The sequence below is a fragment of the Platalea leucorodia genome, assembly GCF_965183815.1.
Source record: "Platalea leucorodia genome assembly, chromosome: 5".
Lineage (NCBI taxonomy): Eukaryota > Metazoa > Chordata > Aves > Pelecaniformes > Threskiornithidae > Platalea > Platalea leucorodia.
In genome coordinates this window covers 79,834,812-79,856,193 of record NC_138827.1, presented here as the reverse complement: position 1 = coordinate 79,856,193, position 21,382 = coordinate 79,834,812, and the positions used below count along the sequence as shown (strand labels likewise).

Here is a 21,382-nt window from a genome sequence, read left to right as displayed (position 1 = left end):
TCCTTGTTCATGGTGCCTAGGTATCTGAGCATAACCTGTCAAAGTTTTCACAGCCTTCACTGAAGAGTTAGGATAGCGGTGTTTTAACAAGGGAATTTTTTGTCCAAAATAGGAGGAAAATAGATTTTTTTCAAAAACAAATTAATTATAATTAGCCTGCCTAAAGGTCATTTCCCCTCCTCGGTATTAAATTTTAGTCTGTTCTTTGTGCCTTTGAGTCTCCAGCCCTGCTTACAGCCCTCAGACAAAAAGCAATTATAAACAATGTATGTCTCATATTAAAAAAAAAAAAGAAAACAATCAATCAACAGACCACGTGCTGAGAAAGAATGTGAAAAAATGTTTCAGGCTTTGTTTATGCACACTAAAGAACACAAGAACTAGGGCCTTTTGCAAAATCACTTTAAAGAACTGTTTTTTACTACTCCTTGGTTACAAGAGTACTATCTCAATATTAATTTGTCTGTAACTTTGATAGTGGCTGATTCCTCATGAAGAGCCAGAAACTGAGGGAAGCAAATGGATTTTCTTGCATTTCAGTCTCGTGGACAGATACTACTCAGCACAGAGTGAAATCTTGGCCGATTGAAATTGTAGATGCTTTGCCATTGTTTTCAGTGGAACCGTGATTTGGCCTGTCATGTTTGTCACTGTGCGCTCCTATTGAGTACAAGGTCTTCCTCTAGCGATCAGTAGTGGCAGGTCTCCTGGCTTGGTGTGTGTCATACTTACACACTGAAATATAGCATATTTCCATTTGGGCTCAGCAGATTTTTTTCTCTTAATTCCACACATCACAATAGAGCAAAAGACTCAAAGACGTCTTAATTTTACTAATTTATCCTACAATAAAATCTTTTTGTAATGGTATTCTTGTGTTAGTATTTTCACTTCTAAGAGATAACTGCAGGCACTCCAAGTCAAATGAATCAGAAACAAAGCCATTGTAATTATAATCTCTCTACTTAAAGATGAATCAGAATTTATATTTTGTAAGAATTTGGGTCAAGTTAATGGAAGTTATATATTTTCACTCAGGACACAGAGGCTTTCCTATTTCTAACTGGTCCATATGTTAAAAGCATATAAAAGTTAATCGTTTTTGCTTTGCTGCCAGTGTGTTGTGTGCAAAGAGAAGCTTTAAACCACAGCTGTGCAACGTAACAATTGTGAACTTTACTGGTTTGCAGATGTGGGACATCAGTAAACTAAATTAAATGTAGCTTAACTGAGTTTGAGAGGTAGAGTGTTAGATTACTTTTTATTTAGTCTTTCAGTTGAGCATTTTACCGTTCAGTGTTTCTTTTTCTTCATATCCTAAGGTTTTGTGTTGTAGGACAAATGCAGTACACAGATACTCACAAGACTTGCTAGCAGTAGGATCCAAAACATGCCCTAAAATAGCCCTAAAAGTGGAACTCATCTAGAAACAGAACCATCTATCAAATCAAAGTTAAGTTCTCAGTCCTGCTAAAGCTTTATATAAGACATAACAATTATTTACTGTTGAGAATAACTCCCTATAAATAAAGAGTGTCAGTGAATCTCTGGAACTGCACATGGCAGTAAGCACAACAGCTGAGAAGGGTCAAGTTAGATTTATCATGTTTATGTTTGGTAAAGGGCGTGGCCCAAGCAGAAGTCCACTGTTGTTAATGTGAGACTTCACAGATTACATTGTACTGAAAATGGGCAAAGGGCACTTTTTTTGTCTCCAAATGCTCACAAATCAAACCCTAAAAAAAGTACAAGTGGGCAAGTTTAAAAACAGATCTTGATGAGCTTACGGATTTGATTCATAATAGGCCATTCTCTGTAGAACAAATATTGAGAATAATTTTTCTTTACCTTTCTCTGAGAAGAGAGGAGGTATCTTTTCAATTTTCATGTTTCTAGCCTAACTTCTCAGTTCTGTAATGAATATTATCTCACAGTAGTGAACAATAATTAATCTTAACACTTCGTTGTATACTAATTAAATTCAAAATGTGTTGATATTGAGGAAGCAAAAGATGTATTACACAGAAGATGTTACTGTTTTTAATATTAACTAGCAGACTGTGGGATCTTACTGTGCAGCATATACAAAATTTAAATAGAGAAATATTCAGAGAACATTATACAGTAGTTGTTTTAATGAGTAGTTTACTAGGCAGTTTCTACAGGCACTATGTGCTGTAAGGTCAAACTGTGTCAAATACGCTTGGTACATCATTGGAAGCATTCAGTAGCTCTCAAGATCAAATCCTAGAAGAGCAGTTATTTTTAAGTTTGCTAGTGAGTTTGTAGAGCAGATAAATGTGTTGAATATTCAGATAATCTTGCTGATTTGAATATCCGTAATGTTTTTTGTGTGTCCTTTACAAAGAACGTGCTTATATTTCCCACTCTTTTGAAATAATTGAATTAGGGGTTAATGTATCTAAGCGATTAATGTAGTTGGTGAAAACCAACCTCTGAGTCTGTGCTGGATTTTGTGTATTTTTTTCAGAGTATTTTGTACTCTGAGTATGCTGTCTTGCTAAGATTTTGTACTTTTATCCATTTTCTTTATTCCTTCACCCTACAACAAACTGTAAAGGTCAGTACTTCACTAAACCAGCATTATCTTTTCTCTTATTATTTGACTTTGTCTTACTTATTCCAGCCTGACTTGGCTTGACATAGGAGAGCTTATAACTGAACTGCCTGGACAGTAGGTCACAGTGTGTGTGTCAAAGACAGAAAACGTATTTGTGGGTGTTTGTATGAATGGGTATTTGTTTCATTAAGTGTGGAGATGATACAAATATAAATGAGAATAATGTTTTGAATTATCACAAAAATAACTGATTTTGTGCTATCTGTGATAGTATATGGAAGTGCTGAGATCCAGAGGAGCAAATGTTCAGTTGAGAAGCCTTTGAGACTTGATTAAATTAGTAGTCAACATCATTAATGCCTCGATTTCAAAAATGGGGAAGCCTGGGACTCTTGTAAAGTTCTGTAACCATGTTTCATCCTAAATGAAGACTTTTAAAAGACAGCTCTTCTCTTGAAGTGTCAAAACCTGGTTTTGACATTGTTTTTATCCTGTCTAGCTTAGGGTCTTAATCACTGAGAAGGCTAATAGTCATAGTGAGGTCAGAGAAAATGTTCCTCCATTTTATTCCATGTGCTTTCAGTGACATCTTTATACCTGTATTTTTACCACTGAATTCATTGAGAACCTTCACTGGGTTTAGTAGGATTTTGATCGGACTGTGTATGTATGGAACAGCTTCAGCAGCAGGTCCTAAGTGATGGAATATATACCATAAAATGTTTTCTACATTGTATGGAGAGGGAACATACTCTGGAAATAGAAACAGTGGGCTGGAAATCACAGTTCTTGACTTCTCCTGAGTTTTCTGTTTATTCACTGTTCTTGTAGAAAATTATTTTGGCCTCAGGTTAAACTGAGTACTGTGAAGCTTCATTAGTGTTTGAGGACAGCCCTGAGATCGTCAGAGACAAGATACTGAGGTGTGAGCTACCAGAATGCTTGCAGTTGGTTCATGTTGGTGAGGGAGCATAGGTAAAATACTGAGATAAATACCACATTCTTCATAATCAAACTTCTACTTTTCTAAATAAAGCATATATAATTTGGGGGGAAAAAAATCTTACATGACATGCAAGAGAAAGGATGTCAATTACATAAAACAGTGAGAGAGACTGGAGCTGAATCAGCATGTGTGGTAACCATATTTTCAACCTGTATATGTTTTTAGAAGTATTCTTCCACATACCTCTGGAAGAAGAAATAAACTTCTTGTCTGTCCTGAATAGAGGTAATTAGAATAAGGGGCTTTTGGCTAAGGCTGAAAATTAGTGGAGAATTCCTCAACAATGAAGTCTCCTCAGAAAATACACCTCTGTAGTTTTCTTCTAATCTCAGTTACAGATGTGGTACAGGAACCAATCTGCTGGGGCAACAGAAAACCTCATGTTGATGGCGAGGTACTTTGCCGATGACACAGACTGCAGCGTTTTGTACTGTCTGTTGTTCCCCAGAGATTTCGAGGTTTGTTGTCCTGAGTCGATTACATACAACAGCATCAAATGGTACACTACCAAAGATGTGGACAGATGTTGCTAAGGACCATATCTGAAAGAAATGGCCCGTATCTTCTGACAATGTATAAATCATAAAAAGCTGAGCCACTTTGTTCTGTAATGCAGCAGCTGGGAGACTGACCAGATCAGGCTGCGGCCAGCCTGTCAGTCAGTCTCCAGCTAGTCAGGCTACAGACATGACTAAAGAAAATATGAGCATCAAGCAGTAGAAAACTCCAGCATTGTTTACACTATAACTTCTAATTGCTTTTTCCAAATAATTTATCATTTTTTTCATTTTTATCTAGATGCAGCTTCAGATACTTAGCTCTCACTGTATTTAGTGTGCCGCTGCTATCATTAGTCCTGTGTTTGGATAGAGGTGCCCAAACTATGCCCACCTGGCTGTGGCCAGATAAAGAGTTTGTCCAGCAGGCAATCCACTCCTCTGCCACCCTCTTTTCTAGAACCACGTGACCCTCCCTTGTCCTGTGCCTGGGAACCTGTCTACCATGTGATCAGGCTATAGCATATGTGTTTTGCCTGCTGTCTCTAAGTTTGGTAGTGTCATGGGACTATGATGTTCTGAGAATCACATAAGGTTTGCTTGTGTATCCTATGGTCACATATGTGCCTGTGATATTTCAGGAAATGTCTGCATTTCAGTCAACGCACTCCCAATCGAGTAGATGACTACACGTCTGATTCAATTTAGCTGGAAAATTGGGCATGTTGCTTAAAGTAGCCATTAATACTCAAGGTTGCATTTTTAAAATATCTTGGACACTACCACTAGTTAATTATATACCATAATCTGTTCTTCATTACTAGGTAAGGGTAAAAGTTGAGACCTTTCTTACTGAGATCATACATTTATGTATCTTGGAATATAGTAGGCAATTGATCTTCATTTCATATCAGCTGCTGTCAGTATCTTTCTTCCCTTGCATTCTACAAGAAGTCTACTAACCTACTGTGTTAAAACAATATCTAAACATAGCAGCGATGATGCTTACAAGCGGAGTTTTATTTGTTGCTGTAAACATCATGCTGTGTGTTTGCCAATGTGTGCCTTGCTAATGAGGGAAGTGACCACTGAAGTGTCTGCAATGTATGCAGTAGAAAACATAGCAGCACTGAATTTACATTCAGGTTCTTCAATCCCAATCTAGCAATGTAAAGCTTTTAAGTATCTGTAAATATGATCTGTGTCTACTTCATGCTAGTAAGACTAAAGAAACCTTTAGTCAATTGAGAATCAGGATCAGAATTTGTCAGTTCACTATGGCATGGATTTTTTTATTTCAAATAAACTGAGCCAAAAAGTGCATCTTTTTTGCTTGTGAAGCAATTACTCATGATTAGGGTATTCCCAGGTGGGCCTCACTATTACTAAGTTTTCATGGTTATCAGATTCTGTTTTGTAATATGGATCTGATTTTGGAAATACTATTTCTCATTTTTTATTTACTCATTCTGAATAGGAAGTAAAGTGATTCTCTTTTCAGAATAAGCAGCAGTGGAAGTGTGTCTGTATTGATAGTTGTATTCTACAGACAGTATTTTTATAATTATATTCTTGTGTAAAATGTGTAGTATATGAGAAAATTGGATTCTTACCTTTTTATTGCACAAGATTAGCTTAAATTACTTCAGTGACTCAAAAGAATAGAGTTTTGGTAGTCAGTGACCAGATTCAAATTAGTACCCAATAAAAAAGTACATGTATTCATTTATAGTCGAGCTAAGAAAAGCTTAGTCTTACAGTAGCAGAAGATGAAAATGCATTATGGAGATAAGCAGTCGACTTCCTTCGGCTAGATAAAATGTACTGAAAGGAAAGACAGAGAAGAACCTGTGTGTGTCAAAGACATTGTCTGACTCTGTACCTTTTCTGGAGTGCAAGTGCTTAGCTGTGATTAGAAGTAGTGTCAATGAAATATGAATGCACTGTAGCATTTCTGACCATATTATACTGTGTCTACATGGTGTTTCAAGTAACCCCTCTTTATCTGAACCAGAAGCATGAAAGAAATTAATAAAATATATGAGGATAAGGAAAGAGCTTGTACTGTGCCCTCTATATAATAGTAATATCCATGGTACATCTCGTGCAGAAGGTGACATTGTCATTAGGCTCTTTCTCTGTAAGTCATTGGCACTTCACAAACTAAACGTTGTACCAAAGCTTAATGTAATTCTTACCTGGCATGCTCTTACTTTGGGAGAAGTGATCTATTGCAGACATAACCAAAATGAGGTTATAAATACAGTGCTAATATTACTAATATTTTCTGGATACTACTTATAGAACCCATCACCTAAGAATAATGAAGCACTGACAAACCATAAGTAATATTAGAACATCCAGCCAGAGAGCGTACTTTTCCTAATTAGTATGGAAAGTCAACGGCTGGACAAATCGTTAATTCAGCCAGATCACACAGTGAGTAAGTGCCAGGGATGCAAGTGAGAAGCCAGGAATGCTGACTAGTCCTTTCTGAGATCTGGAGAGCACTTCCAAAGTCCAAGCTGAAAAAAGAAAACCATTTCTTCTTTCTGTGCTGTGTAAATACTTTAAAATACTTTCAAAACTTCTCCTGCTTGGCTTTGCATAATAGAAGAGATACGGTACTTTGACAGTATGGTCTTTCCCACCTAGCTGAAATGAGGCATCAGTGGAGAATATGTTTGCAGAGATGTGAGGTCTCCTATACAGCTTCAAGACAAAAGAAGTTTTGCTGAGCATTGGCACAGTGAGCTTAGCCAGCGAGTGCATAGATTTTATGTGCTGCTACTTCTCTTTCTGTTGGAAGCTCTCAGAGCATTTCACGAACTTTAATGACTGAAACTTCTCAAAGCATTAATGACATTCCTAACTTTATTGAACAGAGGGAAAAAAGAGAAATATTGGGGCTGACTGACTCCCCCACTGACACAAACGAATTGATCCAGCAGACACATGGGTAGGAGCCTTAATTTTTCAGATGAGCAGTCCCGTTGAACTGAAAAGGAAATGCATGTGAATAAATCAAACATGTACATGTTTAAAAGATTAATCCTAATTTTAACCATTAACTTCTCTCCCTTCCCGCATGAATGCCTGTTCCAAAAAAAACTAAGAAAACTTTGAGGTTTTAAATTGCTTAATTGGTCCACTTTATGGAGTTGGATTTAATATAGGTAGTATTTTATTTAAGTCTACATGGATGTCACTCGTATTTTCTCTGAAGTGTTGACCATATAATAGGTGTGAAGCTAGACTTCAGAAAGGCACAGTGCAGTGTTTTAACCTTTAACCGGTTTAACCTTTCAAGGAACCCATGGCAGTTTTAACTGGCTATGTTATTATCTAAAAACGTTTGTTCTTCAAATATTGATGTTATTTACAAAGTGGAATAACATTTAATTATTTTTGGTGTGTAAAGTAATAAATGGCCTTGTAAATGAAAATTGAATGCAGGGACAGGTACCAAATGTTTACTGACTATAAACACCATGCTAACTCTAGGTGAAACATTTCTTATATGTAGACTAATTTTCAAACCACATTTGTTCTGTTTATTAGTTTTAATGGCTTAGACATGTTAAAGATAGGTAGTTATTTTCCTGAATGTGAACTACTTGAGATTACTAATTCACGAACCTTTATTGAAGCATCATTTTGTGTTTGATCTGGAAAAGAAAATCCTAATAACATTTATTCTGTGGATTTCATCTGATGCTACAATTCAGTAGTTAGTAATTACATAGGAAATCACTTGACACATGAAATAAGCACTGGTAAGAATCCATTCCTAGAAGTAAGTAACTAATGTACAAAATCACAATATGTAAAGCTTTTCTTTTTTTAAGTAGGAACTGACCACTTTGGGGTTTTTTTGTTTGTTTGTTTGTGAAGTCATTAAAGATTTTTTTGTTAATAAAAAGGTTTATTTATTTGCTTGGTTTGCCAGATCAGAAATGTTAAGTTTAGTTTTAGTTTTGCATGAGGAACTAAGTGAGAGCTCAGGGATATTAATTATGAACCCTAGAAACCTAGTGCCAGCAGTGAGTGTGGTGAACCTTGAGCAACTATCTTATAATTCTAAATTTTATTTGGTTGTTAGAGTTTTGTAACTTGTTATAAAATGCAACAAAATTTTAGTCATTTTAAGCAATCATCTGATTCAAATTTGTTTCTTCTCCCAGCTCCCCTCTTTTATCCCATGTTGTGTCATCAGTTCCCCAGTGCAAGACTTCCAAGCTTCAGACTTGCTAATCTGAAGCCTAGCCAAAAACAACCTTTTCAGGTTGTCTACTTTAGCCAAAAAAGACACAAAAGAGTAATTTCTAACATATATCAAAATTGCAGCTAAGAGAAAAACAAATTCGCCAACTACTTGCTCATTAAAGTTCTCATTTTAACCTTAGAGAGATACATGTATATACCGTAGGTACTATGTGTGTATATAGATATATAAGGTTTTCAAAACAGAGTTGCAGTTCTCATTAACCTACGCAGTATAGCCAAAAACAGTTTCCAAAAACGTGGACATACCTTGTGTTCTGCACTGTGATTTAGACTGTCAGGTAACATACGCTGTTAGATCTGGAAATGACGTGCCAGTTTTGCAGCATTGTGTCAATCCCAATGCCAGCGGCTTAAAAGAGAAATACTTTTTAAAATGAATACAGAATGTTTGAATCGCTCCAAAGAATGTCATTGCTGTGTTTGAGTGCTAACCCCCAGACTGTTTTCAGGGGTTTGGTATTTTTCTTATTTGGAGGAAAGTAAGAGCAAAAGTTCCTTGCAGTGTTATGTGGACACTGGGTTTCCTCTGCTCCCTTATGGAATAATTACCAGCGGTTAAGTGTTCTTGGTTTTCGTTTTTCCCATCTTGCCTCCTTACCAGTTATGTAATATATAGTTTAGCAAAACTCTGAAGGCTGTTTAGAGTTACTGGCCTTCTGTAAAGCAAACAGCTAAACACTGGAGTTGATGCAAACAGGGCACTTAGCATCTGAAAGAAGTGTTAACACTTTATTTACATTTAAATTAAAATGGACACTTATTTATGTGTTCTGGTTCTGAAAGGTGTGTGGTACATCTGCAGAGGCCTATTGTTTATTCATGCTGTAAATCCTTTGAAATGTGTTAAAATGCTTCCCACTCATTATAAAAATCCTGCCACCCATGGATTAGGGCTTTGATGTCACCAATCCTGCTTCAAAGGGTTCTTTCAATGCTATTAATCACAGTTTAGCCTCTGAAGATATAGCCAGAGAAAACATTTGGACATCTTGTGCTAGACTTGCTAAAACTTTGAAATATACAGAGTGTCTTGCATATGCACAGTCCCGTATCACTTCCTCTCTCTTCTCTGAGCCTTTATTTTGAAAAGCTGTTTTGTGATGACTTTGGCTTTCTACAAGTACAGAAGAAAAAGTTTAGGACACGTCATACTGTACATTTAAAAAAAGGCACTCGTCTTTTAGTTGACACCACAATATGTTTTTGCCTGAGGAATTGAGTCAGTCTTTAAAAACCCCAAGGGACAATAAGATTGGGGATTAAGCAGGCCTATATGTCAAAAGGTCAAAAAAAGATACGGTCTTATCATTTTCTCATCTCTTTCATTAGTTTGTGAGCTTAAGATGCTGTCTAAACACTTCAGGATCCACATGATTTCATAGAAACGAGATTGTTTCTGCTGTCTTTTTCTCTTTTAAATCTCTCAATGAGTCACAGAGAAATTGATTACTAGTGATTGAGCTGTATGCCTTTGTGCTGTCGTTGTTTTCATCAGCTCAGTAGCTAAGGTCAGTGACATACCACCTTATCACTGACTTTTTCCTCCCTTTTAAATCAACACTGCACTCTGTCATGCCCGTGCTGAATGCTCTGCAGGCACAATTGGTAATGAGTGGGGTGTGGAAGAAGTGTGGTGGTATCTGCTATTTTTAGTACTATTGTACAAACTGATTTTCCACCATACAAATTTTTCCCTGCTAACCTTCTTGAACCGTTTTTGCAGTATGTATTTCTTTCTTTTTGAACAGGTAACTTGGCACAAGCAAGAGCCAGAGTGACAGCAGCATCTAGGTCTTTGCCTCCGCAGCTTAGTGCTGGGCGTATCAAGGTTGGTAGTGTTCCCTTTGAAGACAGGCAATTGTTCATAAAATATTACAGCAAGACTATGGACACGATGCTTAGCTGATGTAGGTATATAGTGAGGTTCTTACCAAATGAGAGTCTGCTTTAATATCAGAAAACATGCACCTCAGCTGTGAGCACTGTTTCCAGTTTTAGTGGGGACCCTGTTGTAGAATGCAGTGAAGAATCAATTTACTACTGATTAATCTTTTAAACTTTCAGAATGAAATCTCTACATTGATGTTGGTAGCAATATTCCTCTTTATTTCAATGGGGTCATTTTCCTCTGGCAATTTTGGCCTAGAAAGAGATTTAATTAGGTAAAATTTGAATAGTGTATTTAACAGTATGAAAGGCAAAATAAAAACAGATCTGTTCCTTTTTTGTTCAACTTGCAAGTGAAAAACCAGGACACATTTGTGACTGATAGATGACCAGAAAAGAATAACTTGACAAAACCACTGTTCTTTAAAAAGAACTGTAGAATTTAAATGCCACTGAATTTTGCCGTAAAAGGATGTGGCATAATTGCAAAAGGATGGGATAATTTTATGGCAGTTAATAGGGTGTGTTGCCAACGGAGTACACTTAATTTGTGAGGAAAACTCTTGTGCCTCAAGCTGATAGCACGTGCAGCCCCTCCCTGCTTCTTCAGTAGTACTGTTAGAGCTAGCTTAGTTAAGGGTTTGGGGTTTTTTTTGCCTCCAAAGCAAACAGTAATAATTTTTAAAAACAAATGTGGTAACAGCAACTGTTCAAAAGTCTACAGAATTTTATGTTCTGGGTTTTCGGTTTCTTTTCATTCTCTCCTGTGATTAGGAGCTCATGCTCAAATGTTGATAGAGTAATTCATGTCACCCAGACATCTCTATCCTTCACTGTACCTGCAAATATAGATGTGGATTTCAGAGATTTATTTCCTCTCTGGTATAAACACTTTCAGTGCTGAAGGACAGATAATGGCCTTTCCAATTTTCTTGTATTATACACACATTGTCCTCCACATCCAGCTATATTCAGCATAAGCTTTATAAGCATTCATTTTATTGGTACAGCTGCAATGGAGTAGAGCAGTTCTCTTTTAGAGCTTTAATAAACACAGTCAGTTACTAAGTGGTGTTTAAGTGGTTTTTACTTACCCTTCAAACTTTTAAGGAAAGAGCTAAAAGACATGCATAAGTGCGTCACTATTCAGAAAATGTTAATTGAAATAGTTTGTAGCTGAAAAAAATTCTTTCTTATAATTTCATAAAACTTCTAATTGAAACAACTTCAGGAAAAAGATTTTAAATTACTATTTTACAATTTGTTAAAAAAAATCCAAAGATGGTAAGTTTGTTTGGAAGTTTGGAAATTTTCATTTGTTATTTAATTTATGAGCTTTTTTGCTTAACGTATTTTTTGGTTTTACAGTATTTCATACCATGCCAGCAGCAGGTGTGGTCAATATGTGAAAGTAATAATTTCCAGTGACTTCATAAGGTGACATGATGTCATAAATCATTCTTTTAATATTGTTTCAAAACTATTATAAGCAATTTTTTTTAGTGACAGAACAGTCTTCTGTAGGTCAAGCTGTTTTCCATTTCAGTTGTAATCATATAAATGTATATTGTACGTCACTACTACTGTCATGTAAAAATGTGACTTTACAGTTGAAATATTCTTCATTTTAGTTTAAAAAGAGTAGCTAGTGATTTAAAACACAAGATTACATCATGACATTCTTATTATGTTCTATCGTTTTCTACCAAGCCAATTGTGATAAAGCCTATTGCCTGTTGTACATGCGATTATCGCCCTACTGTAAAACTGCATGGCTTCATAGACACGCAATGTTATAAATTAACCAGAGACAAAACTTCTAAAAATTCTTACAGGGAAATCTCCCTAGCTTCAGGGTCTATCAGAATTTTTCTAATGGAAACGTCAGATATTTCTTGTCAAAAAGATTTGGAAATTGATCCTAGTCATAGAAAAAGGAATCTCACGATACTGGTTTTACCCTGATTTTCTGAGGAAAAGTATATTACATCTCCTCTGTGAGTGTTTCTGACCATCTGTCTTTCTGTGTCTTAACTCCCTTCCCCCCAAAAAAAACCCAAAACAAAACAAAACCCTTTTGAACTCAGCAGGCTGTAGTAAACCATATTTGACAGAGTGGCATTCTCAAAGATCGTTAAGATTCTACAGGTTTGGTGAAAATAAGCAGCTGTCAAAAGGAGATGCATACGATATCCTACTGCCCAAAAGGTAGAGCATAAGCTTACCCTTTATGGGCCAGCAGATATTCCAGGTATGATCGTGAGTGCTGAACCTCCAACAACAATATCACTACGAGTCTCTGTTTTTCTAGACAGACAAGAATCCAATTTAGAAGTTCAAATTCATGGACATTTGGGCTTCAGTGCAGTTCTCAAACTATTTGCTTTTGCTCTTGATTTGGTGTACTTTATCATTAAATTTTCTGTCTTTTAATACTAAATATTACCAGTTATTTTGAACTTACTCTCAGTATTCACTGGTATGGCTTTTGTCTTCTACCTGACCTCTGCTAGAGATTTAGATATCAATTCTCAAAAAGCAGTTGTCTTGCCAAGATAATTTTGAAACATTCCCATATCCTTCCCCATGGACATGCCTGCTCTTCTGATTAGGTCATTGATGTTTACTTTGTCAGGTGACCTCTTAAGATGTTTGATGTTATCTGTGCTGATAAGGCGTTTTTCCTGGGATATATCACAGAGTTTTCTGTTAACATCCTTAAAACTGAAATCAAACTGCATCTTTTTTTTTTTTTCTTATGAGTTAGTTTGAGATGCGTACTAATGCATGTACACCACTCTGGGCTAGAACATCACAGATTACAGAAACATACTGAAATTTTTATGGTCACCCTCATGGAAATCTGTCTCCCTTTGCACCATCTGTATGCTGAATCTTGTCTTCACAAGTTTTCTTTTGATTTCTTTCCCAACGCAAAATCCATTTTCTTGATCTATTACTACTTAGTGCTTCATTTCCTTTGTATTTTGCATGCAGTCTCCTAAATATCTCCTGAAGGTAAGAGACACAGTTACTTTATTGAGAACCGTAATCTTTCAGCAATTACTTTTAGTGTTCAGAAGAGTGGTCTTAAGTCAGTGAGTGTTGGAAATGATCATATGGAGCAAAGTCCAGGAAGTGTAGCACAGGTGCTGACAACAGCATTATCTGGTTTATACAAATGCCACCTGGTCAGAGCAGATGGTAAACTGCCACAAAGCAAGTGAATGCTAAAATGTTGTTAATGCTCCATGCAAACAGGATGCTGGTTGATTTTCTTTAATTTTGTTGAGCTGTAATACAGCAACACAATCTGCTTGTGATTGGTAACCATGTTTATACTCATTCATAAATTCTGGTTTCATTTTGATAAGAACAGCTGTACTGACAATATAACTAAAATATACAAGGAGCAATATGTTTGCTGTCCATGTATACCCTCTAAAAATAACTCTTCTCAAATGCTGAAAAAGCGGTATTTGAAGCTATGGCACTTCAGCAGAGTAAGATTTCTGAAATTCTTGGCGTCAAAATGGCAATTTAAAGTAATTAATAGTAACCACAGCAGCAGAAAGGAAAAGACTTGTACATTCTGAGATTACCTACTTTGTTTGCCACTTGTTATCAGACAAGAACATTTTTCCATATGTGAGCAAAATGAGGCAGCTCAATTTCCTTCCTGGTCATTACAAAAATGATAACTCTTCCTATATAGAAAATAAGACCGGATGGAGTTCACTGTAGTGGTGATAAGAGGAATGCTTTTTAGAAATCAGTTCGTAAGGTATTGCATCTTGACAGCTGCTTCATTGGCTGAGGGTTATACTACCATAACAAAAGTGTGAAATCATTTGGAACACTTGCAGCTCTCTGAAATCAGTGTGTGTCCTGCATGTGTTAGAAGCTGGCCTTCCTACCTCTGATAAAGTACTCTGAAGTACTCACACCTGAAGGAACGACCATAACAAAAACTGGACCCAGCTTTCATGGGTGAGGTGGGGTGGGTCTGCAGTGTTTCTGGAACAGCTCTAACATCTGAGTTTTGTCTTCCAGGTTGACACAATGGAGGTTATGCGACACCCTGAGGAAACAACTAACATGAAGCGGCAAACTATGGCTTCCTATTTTAGGGTACAAAAGTTAAATTGTAAACAAACATTTTGGTGATAAGAACAATAGATATATCTAAAATATTTGTGGGATTGTGAGATCAAAGAGAATAATACGAGAATTTTTTTATTCTGTTGTGAGGCCTTTGTTGACTCATAAATTTCTTTTGCTCCTTTTCTTTTTGTTTCCTCGTACTTTTATAATTTCACCAAGTACATTGATAACAGAATCTAGAGTCTAGACTATTTCCGTCTAAAATGCTGGAGGTCTAGAACAGGCCTCTTTAGGAACAGAAAACTGATTTTGTGCAAATAAAATAGTTGTCATTACTAAAGCCTTCATATTTTTTCACAAGCTCAGGCATACCTACTTTTAAAGATTAAGATTTGTAATTTGTGCTAATAAGTAAAAACAATCCATCTTTCAGAAGTACTGTTATAAGTCATATGGATTGCCATTTTATCAGTAGTAATCCTGTCTGGGATAATGTATATTCCGCATGTGTGTTTAAATCAAACAGGTAAGGAAAAGGCACTGAGAATGTTGGAACTGGAAGGTTAGCAGTCAGGAAACCCACATGCCAATCCAAGGCTGTTGGTTGGTGTTTTTTTCTTGCAGTCATTGCAGAGTGGAAAAGTTTTGAGCAGTTGGTCCTTGGGCAGCACTGGTACCATGCAGAATGGGGAAATTCACAGTGCTGTGCTAGCCACTGTGGGTCAAAGCTTCATGCCGTGTAGGAATACCTGTTCTCTTTGTCGTGCAAAATAGTGTAAGGAAAGGCATAGAGGAAGCTGATGTATACGCAGATGTTGCCTCAGTGTGCAGGGTACAAGGACACACATTCAGACTTGTCTAGTAATACAAGTGTGGATTTAGAGTGCTCTTGCAAAGAACTATTGAGATGTCACCTGTGGAGGAACTGTAAAAAAAAAAAAAAGTGGAGTGGGGAGTGATTGTGAAATTACACCATAATATGGATGCAGCCTACAGCAAAGTGACCACAGTCAGCTTGGAATTGTATGTGATTTTGAGATTGAGTGCATTTGCAACAAATACTTATCGTACAGTGGGTTAATGAGGTGAGGATGGAGCAGAAGTATCAGTATTCAGAGGAGTCATTGGAAAAGCAGATATATATGATCTCATCACACATTTTTCATTTTAGTGTAAAATGCAATGGAATTAATTGTTTTCCATGTCCGGGGTGGATAGGAAAAGAGGTAATGGGCCTACGTTTCAGCAGGAAGATTTAGGTTAGATGTTAAGAACATTATGAATAGTCGTGATAATGCAGCGCTTCAATAGATTGTCCAAGGAGATTGTGCAGTCTATATCCTCAGTGATTCTGAAAAATGGATTAAACAGAGATGTGCCTGAAATGGTACAGTTACATCTGGTGTTCTCTTTGGGCAGAGGACTGAACTGATGACTTCTTGCAACCCTTTCCCCATGGTTTTCTGTGAATTTCTGTGGTTGGTTGTTTCACAGTAAAGTTTGTTCTTCTGTTAGGGATATTTGATTGGTCAAATGTGCCTACAGTAGAATTATAGTTAGGACATTTTTCTTTTTTTTTTTTTTTTTTAATATGGGCCTTCTTCAAATACAGAAATGTGGTATAAGGAGAGACGAAGAGAAAGGTGTCAGACGTAAGAAATAAGAACTAGAATAATTTTTTTTTTTACAATTGAAAACTTTTAATAGGTTCTGGGTTTTAGCCAAAAGCTTAAAAATTAATAAAACGTCAATTCAGATTAACATCACAGATTAAAATATAATCAAGCATTACATACTTCTTACAAATACTTATCTCCTGCGTAAGTAGTTGCATTGCAGTTTTTTGTCAAGTGTGTGCATCTCTTTTATTTTTCTCACTAGTATTCCCTCATGGATCTTTTATCCAAAATGGTTGTTGGACAGCCTCACTTTATCCGGTGCATTAAACCTAATGATGATCGAGAAGCACTGACGTTTTCTCATGAGAGAGTTCTACTGCAGCTACGATACACTGGAATTCTGGAAACTGTCAAAATACGTCAAAAAGGGTATTCTCATCGCATCCTCTTTGAAGAGTTTGTGAAAAGGTAAGACTCCTATAACATGGCTGTTGTTTTAAAACTCCATTCAATAAAATATATTCTATGTTTAAGTACAGAAAGTTCTACAAACATTGGTTTGTACATGTATGGTCTGATGGTCCAGTGGGAGCAGTGACTATCAGAGGTAAAGACTACAAGAGATATCTGAGCTCTAATGGAGAAAAGTCAATGTGAGACCAGCAGTGAGCACTTAGTATTCAGTAGCAAGCATGTCCCCGTGGTTCCCTCGGTGGAAGCAACAAGTGGAAATTATGCATCATGTTCAGATAATACAAGGATTTAGAAGGTCAGTGACCTCAGCCATCATATGAAGAATGTGCATATGCTTAAGACTGACATGATATAAAAGCTTTAGATTTAGAAATATTCCTCATAATAGCTTTGTAGCCTTGTAGTCATTTATCTTGGAGATATCATGAATTATAACCAGATCCCTGTTCACCTGAACCCTTGTCATGGCTACTCTTACTGGCTTTAATACCATTCTCAATCTCAAAAAGTTATAAATTTGGTTCAGGAAATGCTGTTGTCTTCATGATGACAATATGTTTATATGATCATTATGGTTTCCTCTAGATGTAAAATATGTTTTTGTGTAGTATTTACTGTCTTCCAGTCTGTAGGATTGATAATTCAATAATGGAACAGAAGGAGTACTGTTAAGCAATCAACTACTCAACAGTAGGAACAAGTATTGAATGCCTAAATCAATCATTTAGTGATATTTTCTGAACTGGAGGTTGCTTATCCAGACAATATAGGGTTAATGAATCTACTGAAAGCAAGTCATTCATATCATGCTAGAGGGAAGGAGCTGATTATGTTGTTGAGAAAGAAGAGACATGAACAGTTCCACAGGCCTTTCTAAAACCCAGAGATCGGGTAAATTTATGTGTGTAAATCAGTCATTTGGGCTTGGAAATCTGTGGTCCTTGCACTGAGAGATATTGATTGAATGATAAACCATAGCTTAATCAAGTCATTCTGAAAAATCATGAAATTTTCTGCTTTATAATATATTTGTATGCCATATTCATTATATGTAATAGGAAAACACTAGAGATGTATATCCCAGGAAGGATAACTAAAGTGTTCATTTGTCCATCAAAGCAATTTAATTTTCAGACGTGATCTCCCCCAACTTTTTTTTGTGTTACATGACTAATTGTAGTAAGGTCACACCATTCTAAAGCAGGTTTAACAAAGACATTAATTTTTGTGATCACTAACACATCTTTGCAACATCTTGAAGAGGCTGAAGGCAGAATTATTAACCTTATATTTTATCCAATTTACACATAAGTGAACTAAGATTAACTCCACTGAAATTAGTGTAAATTGAGAGGAAATTAGGCCTCCTCTTATCAGTAGATTCTTTTCATTCAAAAGTGCACTGAATTTGAGTACAACCTTGAAAAGTAATGGTAATAAAAGCAGCACTGACTGTAGCTTTCCATTCCTGCAGATAAGAGCAAGTTGTGTTTAACATCTTGTCAGATACTCCCCAAGTTTTTAGTCCAACTTGATGTAATTCTTTCAGGAAAGAAAGTCAACACGACAAGAGAAATGGGGGCAAGATTTAGCAATTTGCCCAACAGCATAGAAGACTTCCTGAGTTCAGAATATAAACAGGGGGTGGGAGAGATGTTCTTGCTCCTTTGTTCAGTTAATGCTTTATTTTTAAACAAATTCTAGTCTGTTTTGCTCTTGAAAAAAAATGAGCAATGCTTTAAAAAGCTATCATTGGAACAGGAAACATTTTTCTTCAGCTTACAGCCATGACTAGTCAAGTGTTTTTAGGAACTAAGTAGTTGAATACATAAAAATGTTTGAGAAAACAGGTCAAATGCTAAACAGATTGGCACTTCTTTGTTCATAATCAAAAAGACATTAGGCAAGTATGAACAAGAGTTTCAAAATGTCAGTAAATGTGAGGATATCAAAGATTTTCTAAGCCAGCAAGTTAATTGGTATTTTGATCCTTTTGAGCAACTGAACAACAAAACGGATGAGCCAGCACTTTTTCTCCCTTGATGTTATTAAACAAATAGGTGTGCTTCTTATCTGCCTGTTCAATAATGCTGTTTTGTAAACTCTTAGCAGGAAATATGAGGACAAAACAATCAAAGGCAGGGAACAGAACCATTCAGGGTTTATCAGGTGGGAGGTAAACAAAAGATAAAGCTCTGTCTAATGTTACTCTTTACTGTCTTCTGTTTTCATGTAGAACAGATTATTTCAGTGTTGCAAAGCCAGAGGTAGTTTATTGGGTTAAAAAACAGATGGTGAGGAGAGGAGTTAATTGTAACTCATTCACACAATGTTTCTTCAGCCAAGTATACAACCATCTGGTTTATGTATATAAATACACATATTCTTTTGCTTAAAGTAGGAAAATGTAATCTGCAGCCCCTGTAAACACTGTATACCTGTCAAGTCTTAGGCACTTCGTGTCTGTTGGCCTTGTCTCGCACCCCATGCCATCTTGTATCTGTCTTACGTGTTTGCTGTGAAGCAGCATGGCCCCTTTCTCAGGCTGGAATCCCAGGTTTCAGACACAGGTTATTAACCTGATCAGGCAATCAAGTGTGCCTGGCTTGTGGGGCTGCATAGTGACAATGCCTTGCACAGCAGCGAAGGGAGGTGTGCTTTCTAGCGGGGACCTGCACTGAAAGTCCCACTGGATGGAACGCTCCTTGCTGTATCCGAGTGCCCAGGCCCCTGGAGCTTCACATGACATGATGTGGTATGGAGGTGTGTCCTCACCACATATCCCCCAGCTGTATACACCTTTTGTGTAATGTGGCACGTACTGTACCATGGGTTGAAAGACAAGGGACTTGAGAGTCTAATGGTGCTAAATGCTGTCATGCTTGAAGTGCCTCATAAGCACATAGGAATGTACTGAGAAGTTTTGTTCAAGTTTCATTTAACGATTGTCTTTTTTCTTCTTCTCTGCCCGTTTATGTTCTGCATTAAAGTTCTTTATACTGTATTAGGATGCAGGATACAGTTTTCCTATAAGTGCTACCTACTCCACAGTTGCCAGATGATGTTACTCAGATCATACGCTCATGGCAATACTGGTGTTATTACTGTAACAGTGATCCCAGTGAGGTTGGTTCTGCTTTTTCAATCTCACAGTGCAAATTTGCATAAGGTCACTGTTGGTACACCTGGTACACACAGTCACTGAACCATCAGTGTTACATTTCTCATGACCATATAAAGCCTCATTGACCTTAATGAGTAATATTCCGCATTGAGTGGAGCTAGGAATAAAAACTAGTCAAATATTGCAAAATCCTGTAAAACATGTTACCTCAGTACATGCTTTCTTCTAACCACAAAAATTCAGTGGTGACAGACTTGTTTGTTATTCAGAATCAGGGAAGAAATGAATTAAATTAAAGTCAACAGGTTTGCTACAGAGAAAAGAAATGCTTGCTTTTAAAATTATGTATTTTTAATGCAAACTTAGTTTTAACACTGAGTGTGCACTGTACCAAAATCCCTAAGTGATTTCTGGAAACGAAATTGTAACATCCCCCATATTTTGATTTTACTATTACCCATGGAAATGTCTGTTATTTTTTTCGGTGGCTTTAAGATTTCACCAGATCTGTAAAATGTTCCTGTACACTTGAAATATGGTAAACTACTGTACCTTCCACATACACTTTCTAGACTCTTGTCATTCACAGAACACTGGTAATGGCTGCAGGATGGAGAAGATAGGAAACCTCTAGGAGTGAAAAGTCTGCTAACCCCTTATGAATTGTATATGCAGATTGGACCAAATTATGCCTTTCTGAGAGTATTTCAGTGATTCTATGTTTATCTGATGATTTACAGCATAAGTGTTAGGTATCTGTTACTGAATTTAAAGACTATCTAAGATGTTTTTTCATTTTTCATTTACATTTCATTCGTACTCTCAATATGGAGGTCAAATGTAATGAATAGTTGTATGAATTCAGATGTGAAAGTTTCTGAAAGAGGTGAGATACAACCAGTACAAGTTAGGAATTTTTGAAAGTTATTTAACAGCTCTTTCAGTGTTTTAAACTTTCCACCTCCAGGGCTGAGAAGGAACAAATGTCTTTTGGAATGTTGAGAATCTCCCTACTATTGCTGGGAGTTTGGCTAGAAAGGGATTTTGCCCTCTTGCACCTCATGCTTTTCATTACCCATTCTCCACCTCAGGCCCATGTATTTTGGTAGAAAGATTTTTTTTAAAGAGAAAAAGGGTTAATCATTACTTTTTTGAGTTAATTGTGTAGAATTGATGCTGCCTTTAAGTCTGGAATGTGAAGAGAACTTTAGTAAGAGACACTAGTATAGTAGCTAATGGTGCTGTTTAAATACTATTTATTGAACAGTTCCACAGTTCACCCTTTAAGGAGGGGAGAGAAATTGAACCATTTGTTTACAATCAGTTTATCTAATCTAAAACCACCAACACTAAAATGCCTTGGCCATAATCAGATAGTTAATGCATAGCATCGTTCTGAAGTTTTCCATATCTTAGCATACTTGGATGTCTTTAACGTTTAACCTTAACTCTGCATGTCTCTGCATGTCCTAGCTTTGCAATGGTTGATCTGGGGATAAATTAAACTTTTAAAAAATGATGGTTTATGCCTAATGACTACTAAGTATAGTTAATCTCATTTTAATGTATGTTTTGTCTGAAATACTATTCATGTACATGAAGGATAGTTTGTAGTGCACTGTAAGAACCACTGTTTAAGAAATTCATAATTCTAGAGTTTCATCAGCTCTGAGAAATGAGTTCTGAGGGGAAATTGCTTTTCTCTTACTTAGTCTTACTGCTAATGAGAATGTGATTAGTGAAGTATGTTTAGGAAACATGTAGATGAATATGTGTCACGTGTAGGAAATTTTCAAGCAGGAT

General features: G+C 36.5%; 1 protein-coding gene across 1 annotated transcript in view; it reads left to right on the top strand.

Annotated features, from left to right (window-relative positions):
* Positions 1-21,382, top strand: part of MYO3B (myosin IIIB) — a gene marked incomplete at both ends in the record, with an annotated part of 209,195 nt that overhangs the window by 118,833 nt on the left and 68,980 nt on the right. Inside the window, 4 exon segments of the mRNA XM_082311465.1 lie at positions 10,120-10,199; positions 13,256-13,276; positions 14,312-14,389; positions 16,244-16,449. Of these exon segments, the coding sequence (XP_082167591.1) occupies positions 10,120-10,199; positions 13,256-13,276; positions 14,312-14,389; positions 16,244-16,449 (385 nt within the window).